General features: G+C 39.7%; 1 protein-coding gene across 5 annotated transcripts in view; it reads right to left on the bottom strand.

Annotated features, from left to right (window-relative positions):
• Positions 1-18,822, bottom strand: part of celf1 (cugbp, Elav-like family member 1) — a 55,041-nt gene extending 36,219 nt beyond the window's left edge. Inside the window, exons 1-3 of one of the 5 annotated variants that reach the window (XM_085279247.1) lie at positions 18,734-18,822; positions 11,885-12,004; positions 5,812-5,999 (exon numbers count right to left, since the gene is read on the bottom strand). In XM_085279247.1, the coding sequence (XP_085135373.1) occupies positions 5,812-5,999; positions 11,885-11,988 (292 nt within the window). In that variant the 5' untranslated portion in view covers positions 11,989-12,004; positions 18,734-18,822. Of the gene's footprint in view, positions 1-5,811; positions 6,000-7,988; positions 8,507-11,884; positions 12,005-18,378; positions 18,697-18,733 lie in introns of those variants that run through there. The other 4 variants (XM_085279237.1, XM_085279254.1, XM_085279263.1 and 1 more) reach the window with 4 other exon arrangements.
• Between the last annotated feature and the right edge of the window lie 1,154 nt (positions 18,823-19,976).

Below are 19,976 nucleotides of genomic sequence, written 5' to 3'. Positions count from 1 at the left end.
ACCCAGTTGTGAAATAGTGCACTCAGGATTGTTCTGCCTGGTCTGCAGATCATCTAAAGGTGAGTAGAGCAGCCCCATCTCATTAATCTCCGGCCACAGGTTCTCCCTCAGATAGGTCTACACACATCATCTAGCATCTCCGAAAAGTCTCTCTAAACCCTATCTATCCAAGGCGCCATAGTCTTGGACATTTTAGAGAATTTTCAGCAGTCCACGATACTGAAATGCACGCTTCTGCATCTTTTTGACACAGTAAAAAAACCTCTGCAATAGCGTTTTTATCTCTGACCCCACTCACACCTGTGGCCGTGGAATGGGGCAATAAAGCAAGGTGCTCAACCTCCACACCTGGTTTTCCTCCATCTCTATTGGCTTGATTTTGTTCTTAACAGAAATGTGGATGAAATCTGGAGAGTACGGTCTATTTGGTGAATTATGCCCTCCCACTTATGATTGTTTAATTCCTTCCAGAGAAAGTGGGCAGGGTGGAGGTTTGCCTGTAATGTTTAACAGTTTAAATGCTCACCTATTAAGGTTGATAAAGTCTGTAGCTTTCAAGGTGCTGCTTTTTAAAGCATAAAACACCTCCAAAATTTTGTTTTCTAAATCGTCAATAGTATTTTTATGTAATCATATTATTTTTGCTGGGGATTTTATCATTTATGTTAATGATCTTACTTGTTTCCCTTATCTTAATCCATTATCCCCAGAATAATGAAGTCTTTTGGTTTTAAACAGCATGTTGTTGGACCTACACATAACCATGGACATACTTTAGATGTTTGGGGAGGGTTTTGTTGTTGTTGTTTTAAAAACACCTGACTTCAGTATTAACTCTATATTTTGAAACTGATTTGTTTATTTCTGGCCATTTATGTATTTAATTAGATCATGTTTCTTCTTTCTGTTTTCCAGGTGAACAGACAAATGAGGCCATGGTAGTACACTAACAGCATTTTAGTGAAGAGAAAAAAACCCAATGAAATGTCTGTGAAGGTTCTCAGTCATCCAGGTCACGGTAGTCTAAGGAGCTTGGAAAGAAAAGCATCTGGACTTCTTTAAGTTTCTTGAAGACATTTCACCTCTCATCTGAGAAAGAAGCCATCTATGTCCACTATGAACGACCATTTTAGAACAGAGGGGGTGGCTTACGACACCAACTGTCTGGTATCTATAATCCAGGGTTGAGATCCTTCCCAAACGCTGTTGCTCTGGGATGAGAAGTGAAAATGTCTTCAACAAACTCCAGAAAAGTCCAGACACTTTTGTTTCTAAGTCCCTTAAAATCTATGGTGAAGAGAAACCCCTTCACAACACGAACCAAATGAACAACACTCTCCAGGAGGAAGGTGTATCGCTATCCAAATCTACCATAAAGAGACTGCATGAAAGTAAATACAGAGGGTTCACTGCAAGGTGCAAGCCACTCATAAGCTTCAAAAATTGAAAGGCTAGATTGGACTGCTAAAAAACAACTAAAAAGCCAGCACATCTCTGAAAAACATTCCTTGGACAGATGAGACCAAGATCAACTTCTATGAGAATGATGACAAGAAAAAAAGTATGAAGAAGATGCAGTTCATGATCCAAAGTATACCACATCATCTGTAAAACACGGCAGAGACAGTGTGATGGCTTGGGCGTGCATGGCTGCAGTGGCACTTGGACACTAGTTTTTAATGATGATGTGACTATGGCAGAAGCAGCTGAATTAATTCGGAGGTGTTCAGAGACAGACCGTCTGTTCGAATCCAGCTAAATGCAAACTAAAGTTTGCTGAAGTCAAACTGATTGGCCAGAAGTTTATTAAGGTAAAGAAGTGAAATAGTCCAAGTCAGTCACCTGATCTTAACCCAAATAATTATGCATTTCACTAGTTAAACACTAAACTTCAGACAAAGAGTCTCACAAACAAACAGCAAATGAAAGCTGCTGCAATAAAGGCCTGGTAGAGCATTAAAGAGGAAGAAACCCAGCATCTGGTGATGTCCATGAGTTCAAAACTTCAGGCTGTCATTCCCAGCAAAGGGCTTTCAACCAAGTATTAGAAATTAACATTTTATTTTCAGTTATTTAATTCATTCAATTAGTTTTAAGCCCGTGAAATGAAAAGATTGTGTTAAAATGTGTTTTATTTTCTCACATTTTTATACAATCTTTTTGTTCAACTCACTAAATTCAGGCTGAAATTTGAACTTCAACTGCATCTGAGCAGAACAACAGTTTAAAAAAAAAAAGTTGCCTCTGTCCAAATATTTATGGACCAACTATTTCTCAACATTAATTACTGCTAATAAGCACAGCCAGAGAGTTCTTTAACACAGCGGACCGTCTCTTAAATAACACAAATTTTAATCAGATTCAAAGTGGGAAGTTAACTTTAACTTTATGAATTTTAAACCTATTTTAAGGATAAAATTAAACCCATAAAATACAAAACATTAGCCCCTGATGCTTTTATCAGTGTCACCTACCCTACCCCTACAGTAACATTTTATCTTCATTTATACCAACCTCTTTAGATGAGCTTTTAAATACTGTGACTGACATTGACACAACAATCAACCATCACATTTTGATAGAGAGGCATGGATTAGTATATCTGGGACAGCTCTGCAATGGTTAAGATAATTTCAGAAAAATTGCAAATTTTCTGTTTCCACTAGTGACCAAGGGTCACTGAATTGGAGTCCCCCATAATTCCAACTAGAGATGGACCGATCCGATATTACGTATCGGTATCGGTCCGATACCGATCCGATATTACGTATCGGTATTGGTCCGATACCGATCCGATATTACGAATCGGTTTCGGTCCGATACTGACCTAAATTACTGGATCGGATATCGGAGAAAAATAAAAAATGTAATCCGATCCATTAAATATCACGAAAGCACCTCACAAAACTTGCAACACGCCGTAACTCACCTCAGAACGTTAGCACGTCGGAGCAGTATGCATCACGTGATAGAGCGGCTGTGGCATGCGGGACCTGTTGGTGGTCTGGATAGCATTTGGAGCTTCGCTAGCAACCCGGCATTTCATCTCCGACAAAGTTATCCCGAGAGAAGTAAAGCAAGTGTGTAAGTCCATCTCTGAATGTAAAGCATTCCTCCGTTAAGCTTAACGAGCGACTGCCTCTTCTGGCTGCTACTTCAATCATGAAACTGCTTAACGATCAGCTGATCGGCTTTTCTGTCGCGAGTCCGTGTCTCTAGTTTGCTTTTGGCCCACTTTGCACCAGAAAGAGGAAACCAGCGGCTGAACAACAGCAGCACGTTTAAGCTTGATCATCTGTTGTTAGAATGTATTTAATATTACTTTCTACTCGAGGATCTTTTTCTACGTAGCTGACGCTGGTAACTGTGCAGGGGCGGAGCTAGCAAAGTTTAGCCAGGGGGGCCGATAGGGCATTAACAGGGAAAAGGGGGCACAAAGACATACTTTTCTTTCTTATTCTCATTTAAAATGTCGAGCTTTTAATAAATAATTATCTGACACCCAAAGTTTTAATTTGATGTAAAATGAATAGAAGTCAATTACTGTATATAGTAACTGTTAAGTCTAATATATATACCCTAGTAAGCTATAGTACTTTTTCCTTTGGGAAGGTACCATCTGTGCAGTCTGCAATTTTGTTGAAGAAAGATGTTGAATCTATTTAATATTTCTTGAAAAATAATTGATTTCTGTGCATTTTTTTTTCACACTGCATCAAATTAAGGTTGATTACGTCGATTAAGCATCATGAGGTGGAGCGTGAGGGGTGGTTCCCTATTTTGGGGCAGGGATAGCTCAGTAGGTAGAGTGGTGGCCCCATGATCGGGAGGTCGGGGGTTCGATTCCCCTGAACAGCTACCCTGAGGTACCCCTGAGCAAGGTACCGTCCCTACACACTGCTCCCCGGGTGCCCAATGGCTGCCCACTGCTTCACTGGTGGAGTGTGAGGGGTGGTTCCCTATTTTTTATTTATTTATTTTTGTTGTTGCTGGGAGTTGGAACCCTATTAGTTAGGTTGCTTAATATTTACGCTAAGTACTCTTTAAAATACCAGAATAGGGAGGATGGTGTAGGTTTAAGTTTATTACATTGATCAGTATTGCTGAACTATGAAATATTTTTTTTTGCATACAGGTATAACAGAATAGCTTTAGTGTAGTTGTTGTTTTAAACTTGAGTATGAACTTATACAAAATGCAGCAAGATATTTAAAAAACAGTTTTGTTGATTAAAAAACACTATATCGGATTCATATCGGTATCGGCAGATATCCAAATTTATGATATCGGTATCGGTATCGGACATAAAAAAGTGGTATTGTGCCATCTCTAATTCCAACCCCCCAAAACTCATACTTGCAGGCTGTTGATGTAGAAATTTTCTCCTTATGAATGTAATGCCAGCACCTGTTCGGCAGGTGTCATCTGACCTGAAGACTGCAGCCTAGGGCTGGGCGATATGGCCTAAAATTCATATCGCGATCTAATTTGAAGCATGTGCGGTAACAATATATATCGCGATATATTCTTTTCTTCTGTATAACGTATTTTCCACACTATAAGGACTTAAAATCCTTTAATATTCTCAAAAATCGAGAGTGGGCCTTATGTATGAACAGATTTTGGCTGCAGAAATCTGTTAAAAATGTTTTAGTACAACTTTGGTAAGCGGCACTGCTTGATGGATCGTCAGAGCATTACGGCTGCCGTAGGGAGGAGCTTCGCGGAGTAATCTGGGTCCAAAACTCCGTCCACTTCCCAAAGTCAAACCAACACTAAGAGTTAAAAACGGTCTAAATTCTTTCATCTTTAATTAAATCATCAGCGTTGCTGCTTTACCAGGTGTAACAATTAAGTTTAACATCCAGGCATCCATGAAAACAGAATTTCTTAAATTTAACGGAGTTAGAAGTTAGCAGGAAGTTAGCTCGCTAGTTTCCACCTAAACATTTCATAGCATGTTCTGACTGAGAGATTTTTGAAACTAATTCAAATGTACAGCTCTGCTATCACTTCCAACATAAATGAAGACAGAAAACTAAACAGCAGCGGCGTTTGCAGGGTTACTGAAGTTGGACTAGCTGGTATATAATGTTGTGCTACGTGATTGCTAGCGACACAGCTATGTTAGCATAACATTAGCACAGTGAAGCTGGAGGATGAACGCCAACTTTTTTCCCACTCATTAAAAGTTAACGTGAGGGATTCTGGTGGTCAGGGACAAATGCAATCGCATAGCAGGATGCTGTACACGGGCCAAACTTCAGTCAGGAGAACAACTGAGATTATTCATCCACAATACGAGGTTAGTTATTAATATACTGCAACAACATGGGAACAGAACAGCTGTGAGAGAATTCAACATTAATGAATCAATGTTACGGAAGTGGAGGAAGCGCAGTTTTTGGCTTTCCCCATATTTCAACAGTGCTTCATCTCTTTGCTGTGACTGTCGCCATAATTTGCAGATGATAATGGTTGTAGCCGCTGCGATGCTTTCGACCAAAACAGGCGCAGCTTGATGACATCATCAACATACGCTATCGCGATAGAGCGATATAGTCAAAATCTCTATCGTTGGCCAAATTTATATCGTTTATATCGTATATCGTTTATATTGCCCACCCCTACTGCAGCCCATTTAGTTTGAACAAATTGTGTTTGTAATTGTGACAAAGAAGTTACATTTAAGGGTGACATATTAGACTACTACAGGTTCAGAATGAATACAGCTGTTGTATTATGCCTCTCTCATCTGGATATTTGCTGTTTCTTAATGACCTTATGTGAGTATAACTACATGCCGCCGACCTTTGCTCTGCGGTGGATTCTGGCTGCGGTCTCGGAGAACATTAATCTCGTAGACTGCTCCATAAGGTTCAAACAGTTCACGAAGCTGCTCTTCCGACCAAGACCGGGGAATCTGTCCAACAAACATTTTAATGGCATCAATATCTGGTTGGTCAGGGTGGTCCAGGGACCCATTCATCTTCTTCCCACTAGAAAGACAGACAACCGTCCATTAAATTGGAGCTAGAAACAAACTTAAAAGTATGCATTAAACAATAGTGTACATGTACAACATTTATCGATTAGGGTCTGACAGAAAGTGGCTATGGTCACATTTTCACACATTTCTCTAAAATCACCTCTGATTAGGAGCATAAATGACTGATTGTGGTTTTTACTGATTAATTCTATGAATACTCACGAAAGGGACACAAAATATGTTAATTGAATTAATTTCACTTTAATTTTACTCATCTAGCACCAAATCACAACAGCAGTCATCTCAAGGCGCTTAGGGCATTCGCCTCTTTGTTAGATACACTTGATCAACGACACATTAATGCAAATAACTAGTGAGCCAATCACATGGTAGCAACTCAATGCATTCCAGCATGTAGACAGAGTCGAGATGATGCACTGAAGTTCAAACCAGGCAACAGAATGGTGAGGAAAAGTTATTTAAGTGACTTAATGTGGACGGTTTTTGATGCTGCTGTTCTAAGTATTTCAGATACTGCTAATTTGCTCAATCAGCTCTCTAAGTTATAGAGAATGGTCTAAAAAATTTAAATATCCAGTGAGCGGCAGTTTTGTGGGTGAAAATTTCTTGTTTATGCCTGAGATCGGAGCAGAATAGTCAGGCTGCTTCAATCTGATACGAAGCCAACATTAATTCAATAACAAGCCCACTAAGGTAAACAACCGTGATATTAAGAAGTCCATCTGTGAACACATAACACGCCTAATCTTGGAAGAAATGGGTTACAGCAGCGGAAAACCATGCCAGGTGCCACTCCTATCAGATAAGAACAAAACAAGAACAAGGAAACTGAAGCAATTCTAATGGTCTGTTGAGTCAATGTCTGCTGTGAACGGTAGGGTCAGAATTTGGTGTAAACAACATGAAAACATTAATCAGTCCTGTTTTGTATCATCCACTCAGGCTGGTGGCAGGGCAGCGGTGTGGAGGATATATTCCTCGTCTCAACCGAGTATTGTTTGAAAGAAAGTGCTTTTTTCAGTCTGAAGACCAGAAGCTGCTGCTGGCCTTCTACCACTCCTCAGTGGAGGGCATGCTCTCTTACTGCCTGGGAGTTTGGTACACAGGGGCCAATACTGAGAGCAGGAAGGCTGCACAGAGGGTTATTAACAATGCCCCAAAAGGCAGCCCTCTGCCAGCCCTGGAGGCCATTGCCAGATCCTCCTGTCTCAGGAAAAACAGGGTCATCACAGGGGACCTTGCACGCTGCCCACCCATTTTACACGCTGCCCTGTGGGGCTTTTTCCTATCCTGAATATTTATTATTACTTATTAATTAATGCATAAGTACTTCTTATGTGATTTCAAATGGAATAAGCGATAGAACACTCAATTACTAAAATAATCAAAGCACTACAGATTATTACCTGTACTAGCCTTACAATGCACTAAGGAATTTTTAATGTCTAATTAAGCTGCGCTGGCTTTTGCGATCTCACACCATCTTTATCAGGTTATGTACAGAAAAGTTCAGGCTGCACTATGCCAGTAACATACACATAGTGGACTCCTGCTTAAATACAAATTCCATTATTGACAATAATCTGGACTTTTTTTCCAGGGAAGACTTTTTGCTGAAATTTTAAGGAACCCATGTAGTGAAAGACCTACAAGCTCGTTTTTTTTGTTAAACAGAATGCATATTTGATGGAGCGCATAATTAGTTTTTTTTAAGTATTTATTTTTTAACTCTTTCACTATAAAAGGAAATACAGCTTTAAATAAAAGCATATACATAGACTGCCGACACAAACACTGAATGTCTTGTATATATATATATAACAAAAAAAAAAAAAGATGTTGAAATCGGGACTTCTGAGGAATTTCACTATCTTGTAGTACACATATTTATTGCTAAATGTACACTCCACTACAATTCTTTCCAGCTGACTTCAAGAGGCACCTGGAATAATGAACCTGGCTAGGAAGGGTTACTTACACAGGACTAGCATTTAAAGAGCAATGGTCCACCATCATCTCTGGGAGAAAATCCAGCTTAAAAGAAGCCATGCTGATAAAATCTGTATCTTTCTTCTTCTTCAGCACAATGGAAGTAAACTCACAAGGCGATCAGAAGGTAGAGGCAAACTCCAGATTGCACACTTGCTGTTAAGTCCCCGAGGACTGGTGTCATAGGGCAGCAGTGTGCAAAAAACCAGAGGGAAAAAAATAAACCAATCCACATGAAAACCCGTGTGTTTGAACACAAAAACAAACCAAAAAAAAAAAAATCAAGTAAAGGGACACTTATGTTTGAGATGAAAGAAGAACAAAAACGTCAGAGACAAACTGGCAGGCCTTCAGGTTAGCTTACCAGGCTCTGGGACAGAGACTAAAAACTGCATGTAGTTCATGGAAACAGAGGGATGCTGGGATAACTGGGACTAGAGTGCGTAATAGCCATATGAATGACCACAATCAAAGTGCTGATGATCCAGGGCCTTTGTGAACATTTCTCCTAGGCCAGCAAATCTGGCTGCAGCGTCAGATAAACAAGGTGTCAGATTGATGGTGATAAGGCCCAGTGGTCAGAGGGAATGAAAAGGGGAGTGAATAGTACTCCCCAGCCAGCAGCTAATCCCTGGACTAGCTACACCAAGAGTAACAATTAGGTTCCGGCCTGAGGGGCCCGTGTTTTCGCTGTTGTCTTACATGCTGCACAGGTCTGTGTGTGATTTTTGTGTGTAAAGATATACATGAACCAATATCAAATAACGCCTTTGTGTGTGCAGCCTAAACTCACAGCTACACACAAACAATTAAGTTCACCAAGGGTTACACTGGAAAATAATTATATCAAGGGACATACAGTTTACTGACATGTTATAATTTAATATAAAAACATGCTTTGACCCACGTAAGTCCTCAACAAAGAAACAAAAAAAAGACACTGTTAGTTGAGCACAACTATATTAATACAGTGACAAACAAACCAGGCAATAATTTACTACAAATTAAAAAAAAATAAACAGACCGAATCTGCAAAAGGCAGCATTTGACCTCTGTGCCTTCATTTCGACACAATGTAAGACAGTACACATTTTCCTCCACTGTCTAAAAGACAAATTGGATCAGATTAAAACACACCCGTCTGTTATTCCTTACATATGCTGCACTCTGCATGGGCGTCTTCACTTTTCCCCTCCAGCAAGGCACAGTGCCTTTGTTTACATACGCACACGGCGTTGACGCAGAACGAGAAGAGCAAAAGTGGATCGTTGAATGAAATGGATGAACCAGAACTGGTTTGTAAAAATGCTGCAACTTCACTGGTGTGGAACTGGTTTAGCTTTCGTCCGTCAGATACACAACAAAGCACTATTTTTGGTAGAGCATGCTACCGGGCCATCGTTATTACCGTGTTGTTTTGGAAAATACGGTGCACTTAAAATCATCCTTTGATTTTTCTGAAAGTCGACAGAGCCCCTTATAATCCCGTGTGCCTTATGTATGAACTCTGGTTGTGTTTACTGACCTCGAAACGATTTTATGTAAAGTATTTTGTCTTGTGTCAATTATATCGTCAGTTATATCGTTACCGCAAATTTTCAAATGTATATCGTGATAAATATTTTTGGTCATATCGCCCTGCTCTACTGGAGAGAAGATAAGATAACCTTTATTAGTCCCACACGTGGGAAATTTGTTTTGTCACAGCAGGAAGTGGACAGTGCAAAAGAACCCACGAAAACACAGGAGAACATGCAAAATCCACACAGAAAGATGATGGTGGAATTAGGACTGGGCGATATATCGAGTTTTTAAATATATCGATATATTTTTATACGAGACATGAGATGTGACAATATCGTTTATATCGATATAGTCTATGTTACATAATAATTATACTTGTGGAACCGCAAGTTTGCCTCTCTTTCGTCCACTTTTGTCTCTACGCTGCGTTACTCTGCCTCGCCTCTCTCCTTCACTGGACAAAACTCCACCTCCCCCATCGCTTCACCCGCAGGCAATGACAAGATGGAGACGGCAGCTATCAAAGAGGAGCTGGTCGATAAAAAAGAAAACGTTTGGAGATTACTATTTTAGTGCTGCACCGTTACTCTCGTTAAAATGATACCATAACACCATAACCGTATTAACGCGGCAAATCTCCGTTAACAAGTTACCGCGGAATGCCCCATGCGTGGAGCGTCAACACGTTAGCGTCGCGGTTAGCGTCAGCGGTTACCTCGTTAATGTGTTGACGCCGTGCAGCTAGCACTACTAGTATTTTCACCTCTCCAAAAGTTGATTCTGTTCATCTGGACGTAGCGTTTTGTGGGAGAAAGGTTTCGTCACTCATCCAAGTGACTTTAAATTTGCATAATGACTGAAACCAGCCCACTGAAGGAACAATGGGCTGGGAGGTCAGTTCCTTAATCATAATTATGCAAATTCTCATGACCATTGATCAACAACCACTGACCAAAACCCACTGATCAATGGCCATGAGTCCCATTCACAGAGAGCTGGGGAATGGCTGCAATCACAGCATTGTAAGATGGTGACAGATGTACCCTTAGGCCCCCTCCTCCATTCAGAGATGGTCTTTCCCTTTTCACGTAAATGGCCTCCTTGACTCCGCCCTCAAACCAGCGTTAAAGGTGTGAGCATCACAGCAGATTCCTTTGTGTCAAAATAACTGAGGGTAAAATACAGAAAAATATGAAGGCGGTTTTCTTGGTCAGCTTTGATGTGCATAATTAATATGAGATAATAAATGTGTGATTTCAACAAACTGTGAGTATATCTGAAGTGCTTGTATTAATGGGTGTGAATCAGTGAATGAGGCATAATAAAGCACTTTGAGCGAAAATATGACAATATATAATGATGCCCTTTCTTTTTTACTTTATCTGTGACTTAAATGCTGTGATATTTACATTAGTTATTATGACAGGCTAGCTGAACATAAGGATTCCTATCAGGCCATGATGATTTGATCTTATTTGCAGCAAATATTGGTTTGCTGCTTTATAGATTATTTGTGCAGTTCTGATGTGGACCAGATCTTTAAAGCATTTAATTTGACAAAAAGTGGATTTGATGGTTCTATGCAAAAATAATAAATACACCAATACACCTTAATAATTTAACGCTGGTATCAGATTTTATATTATTCAGATTAGATTAGATGAAACTTTATTAATTCCTTGGGTGGGTTCCTCCGGGAAATTTTATTTGCGTTATATTCATGCAGTTGTGCATATTCACGCAACTTACTTAATTACAGCTTAGATTAAGAGTCTTTACCGCACTTTGTTGTCATTTACATTAGTGCTGCTTTATCGCTTTTCTGTGTTCTTAGTTTACTTTGTGTGTGTACACACATACATGCATGAAAACACACAAGAGAAGAAGAAAAGACAGAGATGAGTTGAAGGTGACACTATCAAGACGGTAGACAGTAACTTGTTATCTTAAGTGCAAAAAATGCAAAGTTAATGTAATGACAGACATTGAGAGTGAGAGAGAGAGAGAGGTGAAAGAAAGGTGAGAAAAAGTTGAAAAGAACGGTGCTTCTGATGAAACTTTTCCAAACAGTGGTTTGGACATCGACCACAAACTATTGCAAACAAGGAAACGGCAACAGCAACTGTGAAATGTGTCCAACTGGTGCATCTTTTGCTCTTAGCTTCCTCTAACTATGTTAGCTAGTCTTCATTAGCAACCAGTGCATTTTTGCTAATGTGGACTTTTGGATGCAGAGTAGTTATGGTGCTCCATATCCACACACACACACACACACACACACACACACACACACACACACACACACACACACACACACACACACACACACACACACACACACACACACACACACACACTTACCCCCTCAGTTCCAGGTTGGGGCCTTCCACGGTAGCAAGGACATGTGAGGGCAGACCAGTGTGTTCTTGAGACACATACAGTGTTTCAGGGTCAAGGCTATCCATCCAAGGCCTAGTAGTACTAGTAAAACACAAACCCACACATACACACAAGAGACACATCAGGACAAGACACAAAAGAAACCAATTACAAACACAAGGCTCTAGGAGTTCGGCCAATTTGGTCGCGTTTAGAGGGCCGCTTAGAGCTGCTTAGAGGGCTGCTGAAGCACCGCCACACCAACTCCGTGCTGCTGCTCCATATCGTGGTCTAAACCAATGAGAGATAGTCAATAGCGGAACCTCTCAGATGTTGATGCCCAAGGTAAGATGTTCAGATACTGAGATCTTCAGTTCGAAGTCTTTGAGGCACTTTTAATTTGGACTTCATTTTATATATCTTGAGACATTTTAAGTTTAAATTTCAGCTCAGTGAAGCACTTTAAGCACAGGAACTTTTTCATTACCGTATTCTTCGGACTATAAGGCGCACTTAATATCCTTTCGTTTGTTTTTTTTTTTTATGTGCATTAAAGCTATATAAACATTTTACAGTGCAAATGCAAATTCCTTGCTGACAGTTTAACCAAAAGGCATTTCCAGTGGAAACTGGCCGACATATCCTCAGCATAACCACGTATAATATCCACAAAACTTAAAAAGAGGTTATACACACACACACACAATGCACAAGGCTCCCGACTACGGCAGCCGTAATGCTACGACAATCCAAGCGGTGCGGCTTCGTAGCTTAGCAAAGTTGTACTAAAACATTTTTGACAGATTTTTCAGCGCCGTGTTCATAAAATCAGTTCGGTAATAACGACGGCCCGCTTGCATGCTCTACCAAAAAATGTGCTTTGTTGTGTATCTGACGGACGAAAGCCAAACCAGTTCCGCACCACTGAAGCTGCAGCATTTTTACAAACCAATTCTGGTTCACCTGTTTCATTCAACGATCCACTTTCGCCCCTTCTCATTCACTGTCGCCGCCATGTGCGTATGAAAACAAAGGCACTGCGCATGCGCGTTTTACCCATATTCTATCGCGATATTTCATTGTATTATCATTAGAGATGGACCGATCCGATATTACGTATCGGTATCGGTCCGATACTGACCTAAATTACTGGATCGGATATCGGAGAAAAATAAAAAATGTAATCCGATCCATTAAATATCACGAAAGCACCTCACAAAACTTGCAACACGCCGTAACTCACCTCAGAATGTTAGCACGTTGGAGCAGTATGCATCACGTGATAGAGCGGCTGTGGCATGCGGGACCTGTGGTGGTCTGGATAGCATTTGGAGCTTCGCTAGCAACCCGGCATTTCATCTCCGACAAAATTATCCCGAGAGAAGTAAAGCAAGTGTGTAAGTCCATCTCTGAATGTTTGTAAAGCATTCCTGCGTTAAGCTTAACGAGCGACTGCCTCTCGCTCTCCGGCTGCTACTTCAATCATGAAACTGCTTAATGATCAGCTGATCGGCTTTTCTGTCGCGAGTCCGTGTCTCTTGTTTGCTTTTGGCCCACTTTGCACCAGAAAGAGGAAACCAGCGGCTGAACAACAGCAGCACGTTTAAGCTTGATCAGCTGTTGTTAGTATTTATTTAATATTACTTTCTACTCCAGGATCTTTTTCTACGTAGCTGACGGCTGGTAACTGTGCAGGGGCGGATCTAGCAAAGTTTAGCCAGGGGGGCCGATAGGGCATTAACAGGGAAAAGGGGGCACAAAGACATACTTTTCTTTCTTATTCTCATTTAAAATGTCGAGCTTTTAATAAATAATTATCTGACACCCAAAGTTTAAATTTGATGCAAAATGAATAGAAGTCAATTACTGTATATAGTAACTGTTAAGTCTAATATACCCTAGTAAGCTATAGTACTTTTTCCTTTGGGAAGGTACCATCTGTGCAGTCTGCAATTTTGTTGAAGAAAGATGTTGAATCTATTTAATATTTCTTGAAAAAGAATTGATTTCTGTGCATTTTTTTTCACACTGCATCAAATTAAGGTTGATTACGTCGATTAAGCATCATGAGGTGGAGCGTGAGGGGTGGTTCCCTATTTTTTATTTATTTATTTTTGTTGTTGCTGGGAGTTGGAACCCTATTAGTTAGGTTGCTTAATATTTATGCTAAGTACTCTTTAAAATACCAGAATAGGGAGGATGGTGTAGGTTTAAGTTTATTACATTGATCAGTATTGCTGAACTATGAAATATTTTTTTTTGCATACAGGTATAACAGAATAGCTTTAGTGTAGTTGTTGTTTTAAACTTGAGTATGAACTTATACAAAATGCAGCAAGATATTTAAAAAACAGTTTTGTTGATTAAAAAACACTATATCGGATTCATATCGGTATCGGCAGATATCCAAATTTATGATATCGGTATCGGACATAAAAAAGTGGTATCGTGCCATCTCTAATTATCATTGCCTCACATTATACCGGTATTACTGTTGAACAATATGATATGGCCCAGCCCTACTGGAGCCTCACAGATTAATATGCGCTTCAACATAATATTACCATATTGTGTGTGTATAGGGACCTCAAAATGGCACCTGTTAAGAGACATGCTGCTGTGACAGAATTTAACATTAATGAATCAATGGTACAGAAGTGGAGGAATGAGTTGAGTAAAGTTTGACTTATCTGACTGTTTGGTTTCATGCGCCTTATTATCTGGTGCACTTTAGGGTCCAAAAAATATGGTAACTTATCTTTCTTGTAGAAATGTGCTACAAATAAAGAACAAGATTGTTAGTTAATCCTTTACAAATCAATGTTGCCAGTATGGACTAGAGATGGCACGATACCACTTTTTTATGTCCATAAATCATAAATTTGGATATCTGCCGATACCGATATGAATCCGATATAGTGTTTTTTAATCAACAAAACTGTTTTTAAATATCTTGCTGCATTTTGTATAAGTTCATACTCAAGTTTAAAACAACAACTACACTAAAGCTATTCTGTTATACCTGTATGCAAAAAAAATATTTCATAGTTCAGCAATACTGATCAATGTAATAAACTTAAACCTACACCATCCTCCCTATTCTGGTATTTTAAAGAGTACTTAGCGTAAATATTAAGCAACCTAACTAATAGGGTTCCAACTCCCAGCAACAACAAAAATAAATAAATAAAAGAAGAAAGAAGAAGAAAGTGTACTTTATTGGTCCCCGTGGGGAAAATCCCTCTCTGCATTTAACCCATTCACTCAGTGAAGCAGTGGGCAGCCATTGGGCGCCCGGGGAGCAGTGTGTAGGGACGGTACCTTGCTCAGGGGTACCTCAGGGTAGCTGTTCAGGGGAATCGAACCCCCGACCTTCCGATCATGGGGCCACCACTCTACCTACTGAGCTATCCCTGCCCCAAAATAGGGAACCACCCCTCACGCTCCACCTCATGATGCTTAATCGACGTAATCAACCTTAATTTGATGCAGTGTGAAAAAAAATGCACAGAAATCAATTATTTTTCAATATATTAAAATGTTAAATAGATTCAACATCTTTCTTCAACAAAATTGCACACTGCACAGATGGTACCTTCCCAAAGGAAAAAGTACTATAGCTTACATATTAGTACTATAGCTTATATATTAGTTAGGTATATATATATTAGACTTAATAGTCACTATATACAGTAATTGACTTCTATTCATTTTGCATCAAATTAAAACTTTGGGTGTCAGATAATTATTTATTAAAAGCTCGACATTTTAAATGAGAATAAGAAAGAAAAGTATGTCTTTGTGCCCCCTTTTCCCTGTTAATGCCCTATCAGCCCCCCTGGCTAAACTTTGCTAGCTCCGCCCCTGCACAGTTACCAGCGTCAGCTACGTAGAAAAAGATCCTCGAGTAGAAAGTAATAATAAATACATTCTAACAACAGCTGATCAAGCTTAAACGTGCTGCTGTTGTTTATCCACTGGTTTCCTCTTTCTGGTGCAAAGTGGGCCAAAAGCAAACAACAGACACGGACTCGCAACAGAAAAGCCGATCAGCTGGTCATTAAGCAGTTTCATGATTGAAGTAGCAGCAGGAGAGGCAGTCGCTCCATATATCGTTTGTTAAGCTTAACGCAGGAATGCTTTACATTCAGAGATGGACTTACACACTTGCTTTACTTCTCGGCGTGTTGCAAGTTTTGTGAGGTGCTTTCGTGATATTTAATGGATCGGATTACATTTTTTATTTTTCTCCTATATCCGATCCAGTAATTTAGGTCAGTATCGGACCGATACCGATACGTAATATCGGATCGGTCCATCTCTAGTATGGACAGCAATTTTTTTAAAAAAGTGAACATGTAAAGCTGCGGTGTTAAGCGATGTGGTTAAAACATTTGGGTGCACCTAAGAAAAAAAGAAGTTAGGTGCTCCAGTGCAACCATGGCAAAAGGTTAGTCTAGAGCCCTGAAACAAATATGTTTAAAAAAAAGAAATTTTTTTTTTTACAAAGACATCCAACACATAAATCAATATGCTAGAGCCACTAGACACTCAAGCTAAGTTGACTTCAGTGATTAGGAATCTAATCACTTTATCTAACGATGGCAACCCACAGGAAGCAAGCTAACTTGGCAAACAACTGAACATTAACAAATTATTCATAACCCAGCAATTCACAAAAACATTAAAATGACTGTGGTCTAAAAGAAATAATGATTACAATACCACATTAATGATCTTAATTACTGTGTCAAGTCTTTACCAGTTTGCACACTAGTCAGTCTACCACCACCATCAGTGGTGGGTGTAACATATCCAGAAGCTGTTTGCTTGCCACAACTGAAATGCAGCAAAGAGAGCATGCTACTGACTTCCAGACAATTAAATGTTACTGTAGAAACAGGAAAACCTATAAAGTTAAAGGCAACAGCAAAATAAATGATAGTGTGTCAATAATCTGCCACAATAGTCAAGAATTTCCCAAATAGTCTAGTAGTTCCCAGGGAAATGTTCTTGTTTAAAAATGCCTAGGCCATTGAGTTACAACTAAATATCAGCTGCAAATGCTGCTGACACGCTTGCATTGTCAGGCCCTGAATCACTACTAGTGCTCCACATCTGTCTTGTCATTATTTCTATTGTCCCTTATCACTGTTTTCACTTGCTGAACCTGTAAAGCACTTTGGTCAACAATAGTTGTTTTAAATGTACCATACAAATGAAGTTGAAGTTGGTTAGGCCACCGACAACCACATCTTTGCCTTTTTTTCTTAGCACCTTCATAATGTTCCTTAGGAAGGTGAAACATTTGAATAATTTGAGATACAAAGTCAAGCCGATGACAGCAAGGGGTCCTGGACTGGGCGACCCAGGACCCCTGGGCAGTCATGGACCTGTTATATTATTATGTATTTTTGGTGTTGCTTCCCCTTCTCTATGCTTGTACATATGTGTGTGGGTGGCTGTGTGTCTGAGCACTTGTGGGGGGGGGGGGGGGGGGGGGTGGCCACACCCGAAGCCACACACCTGCTGCTGATCAGGCCTCGTCGGTATCAACTTTTTGTGATTTCCTTACTTGGATGATTGATTATCAAGATAGTAAACAGTTATTTTGGTTATATTAAGAGTACATTCACCACTTTACTTGCTGTCACACAGCATTTTTTTATTTTACTGGAGATGTTAATTCCAGACTTCTCTGACAAAAACAAACAACTTTACCTCAGCAACAATCAGTTACCTCAGGTTGCTGTGTGAATGCTTCATGCATTAGTATAATTCAGAATTATACAGTTTTCTCTCTTTTACTACATTAACTTTAATCCAATGAGCTGACCAGCAGAAGACTGAACCCTGAAAAACAGCCTGAAGATAAACTGCTGACTTTAGCTGTCCAAAATATGTTTTGGTGCTGGCTGTTTACTGCAGTACAAGTAGCATCCATGCAGCATGCTATGATTCTCTGCTTTACACTAATACAGGAAGTGATACACTCCAGAGGATCAAAGGTTTAGCTCAGACCTCTTGGCTATATATCTTCTAAACTCGAGCTTGCTATTAAAGCTGGGAGGCGGTCTTGTTGCCTGGTGCAGAGAAGCTTAACAGTTTAACAGATCAGACTTAAATAAAAAAAAAGTCCACTATTACTGCGAGAGAGGTGGCAGGGGTGACTTCCGCTTTCGGTGACGTCACATGTATGTGTATTTTGTACAATACATACATTTATATTGGACATATTTATGTGCACATATTCACAAACCTTTCAAGTGAGTTAATGATTCGTATCGCTACTACCAAATGATACTGTAAGCACAGCTCCCTTACGCGAACCAACCCAAACTCGTCATGACGTGACTTAAACAATATTTTTGCCGGGCCATCAAACTATGCTCCAAGCCCAGCAGCTGCCTCTTCGTGAGTTGTCTGTGTCATTAACGCTAGCGACAACAGTTAACTTAAAATGCTCAACTACTTACCCGGGTTCTTTACTTCACTGTTAGTTGGATTTGTGCTTAACAGACGAAATCGTGTTTTGGATATTTGCTTATTATGTAACAGTGTGACGTTTAAAAATATTGCACCGCTCGGAAAACAAACTGACCACAACACGTGTGGATAACTTGTGGTCTGTCACTTCATAGATTTAACTAGAAGTCACTGTGTAAAATGGCAGTCTCCTTATGCTGAACCATTTCCATTCGACAGCTGTAAAGGGGGTGGAGAGGTTTAAAGGAACCGGTCAGAACCAACATCAGCATGATATTTGCTTCCTTTTAAATTTGAATGGCTTAATGTAGAATCGTTCCTTGAAACGAAACGAAGCGATCTTACTTCTTCCTTTCTGTCCGTAACGATGGTGAAAGTGCACGTGACAATTCCCTTGTTCAAAGTGTAACGTGGTACGGTCCGTAGAAAGGGACTATCGTTTCCTACTTTCCAGCAATGTGGTTCAGTTTTGTTTGTTGTTGTTGTTTTCCCCATTGAAAATAGAAAAATAATAAAGTTAACAGATATTCATGTTTAACTTTTTAAAAAGGTGTGAAATCTAAAGATATTAAAATCAAAAAGCTTTATATAAGTTATCCTTAAAAAATTAATTGTTCGTTGTTAGTGGCTATATTTCTAATTAGAAACACCTGTTAACTGTAGTTGTGGAAAAACATCATAAAGATGTGAAGAAGATGACAATAACAAATACTTTATTCATCCCATATATGGCAAATTATTTAGTTACAGCAATTATAATAATAATATTACTAGATAAATTCTTTTTACTTTTGAGTGTGCCATACCCAGTGTTGGGACTAACGTGTTATTAAGTAACGCGTTACAGTAACTACATTATTATTGTGGTAACGAGCACGGTAACTAGTTATTATGCCAAAATCAGGAACGCGTTAGTCATTACTGGGATTTAGATAGGCTCGTTACTCGTTACTTCGTGTGGTGGCTATCGCGGAGCTTCCACAGATTCAGTAACATTAGCAAGTGTTGGAGGCCAGCAGGTGGATGAAGGAAGTCTGTGTTTCTCCTACAGCTCCGGACCGCAAAAAATGCGCGTGCTCTTTGTGAGCTCGTTCCCGGCTCGTAACCAGCGCGTTCTGCCGTCGAGGGCGATCATTGGTTAAATGTGATCATGTGACTGATGCAAGCCAGATCCTTTTATTTAGCAAAACTATGATTAATAGTTAGACTACAGCTTTCTTGGCTGCTGCCTCAAAGCACATTGTGCGCTGTCTATCTTGCGTGCTGCACAATATCGTTTATTATTTAGTATCTACTGTTATCTACTGCTAGCTAGTTTATTGTGATGGTGCCGTTTTTTTTATTATGTTGCTCTTTGTTGTTTGCTTTCTCTTCTGTTTTTTTTCTCCATACAGGTGACCCAGGTGTTTTGTTTTTTTTGTTTGCTTTTTTTTTCTTTCTTTTTTTTCTTTCTTCCCCCCCTTCTCACCGTCTCTTCTCCCCTTTGGTTTTCTTTCTCTCCCTCTCTTCATTCTTTCTCCCTGTCCTATCCCCCAGTCATGTCTGTCCCGTTTGTAGCAACTGAAAATAAAATAAATTCATAATTATA

The sequence above is a fragment of the Mchenga conophoros genome, linkage group LG1 (assembly GCF_057382185.1).
Source record: "Mchenga conophoros isolate Kocher_MC1m ecotype Shallow Benthic linkage group LG1, M_conophoros_male_GT1.1, whole genome shotgun sequence".
NCBI classification, from domain to species: domain Eukaryota; kingdom Metazoa; phylum Chordata; class Actinopteri; order Cichliformes; family Cichlidae; genus Mchenga; species Mchenga conophoros.
Note: the sequence above shows the minus strand (reverse complement) of the source record. Positions and strands in the feature narration are given on the sequence as shown.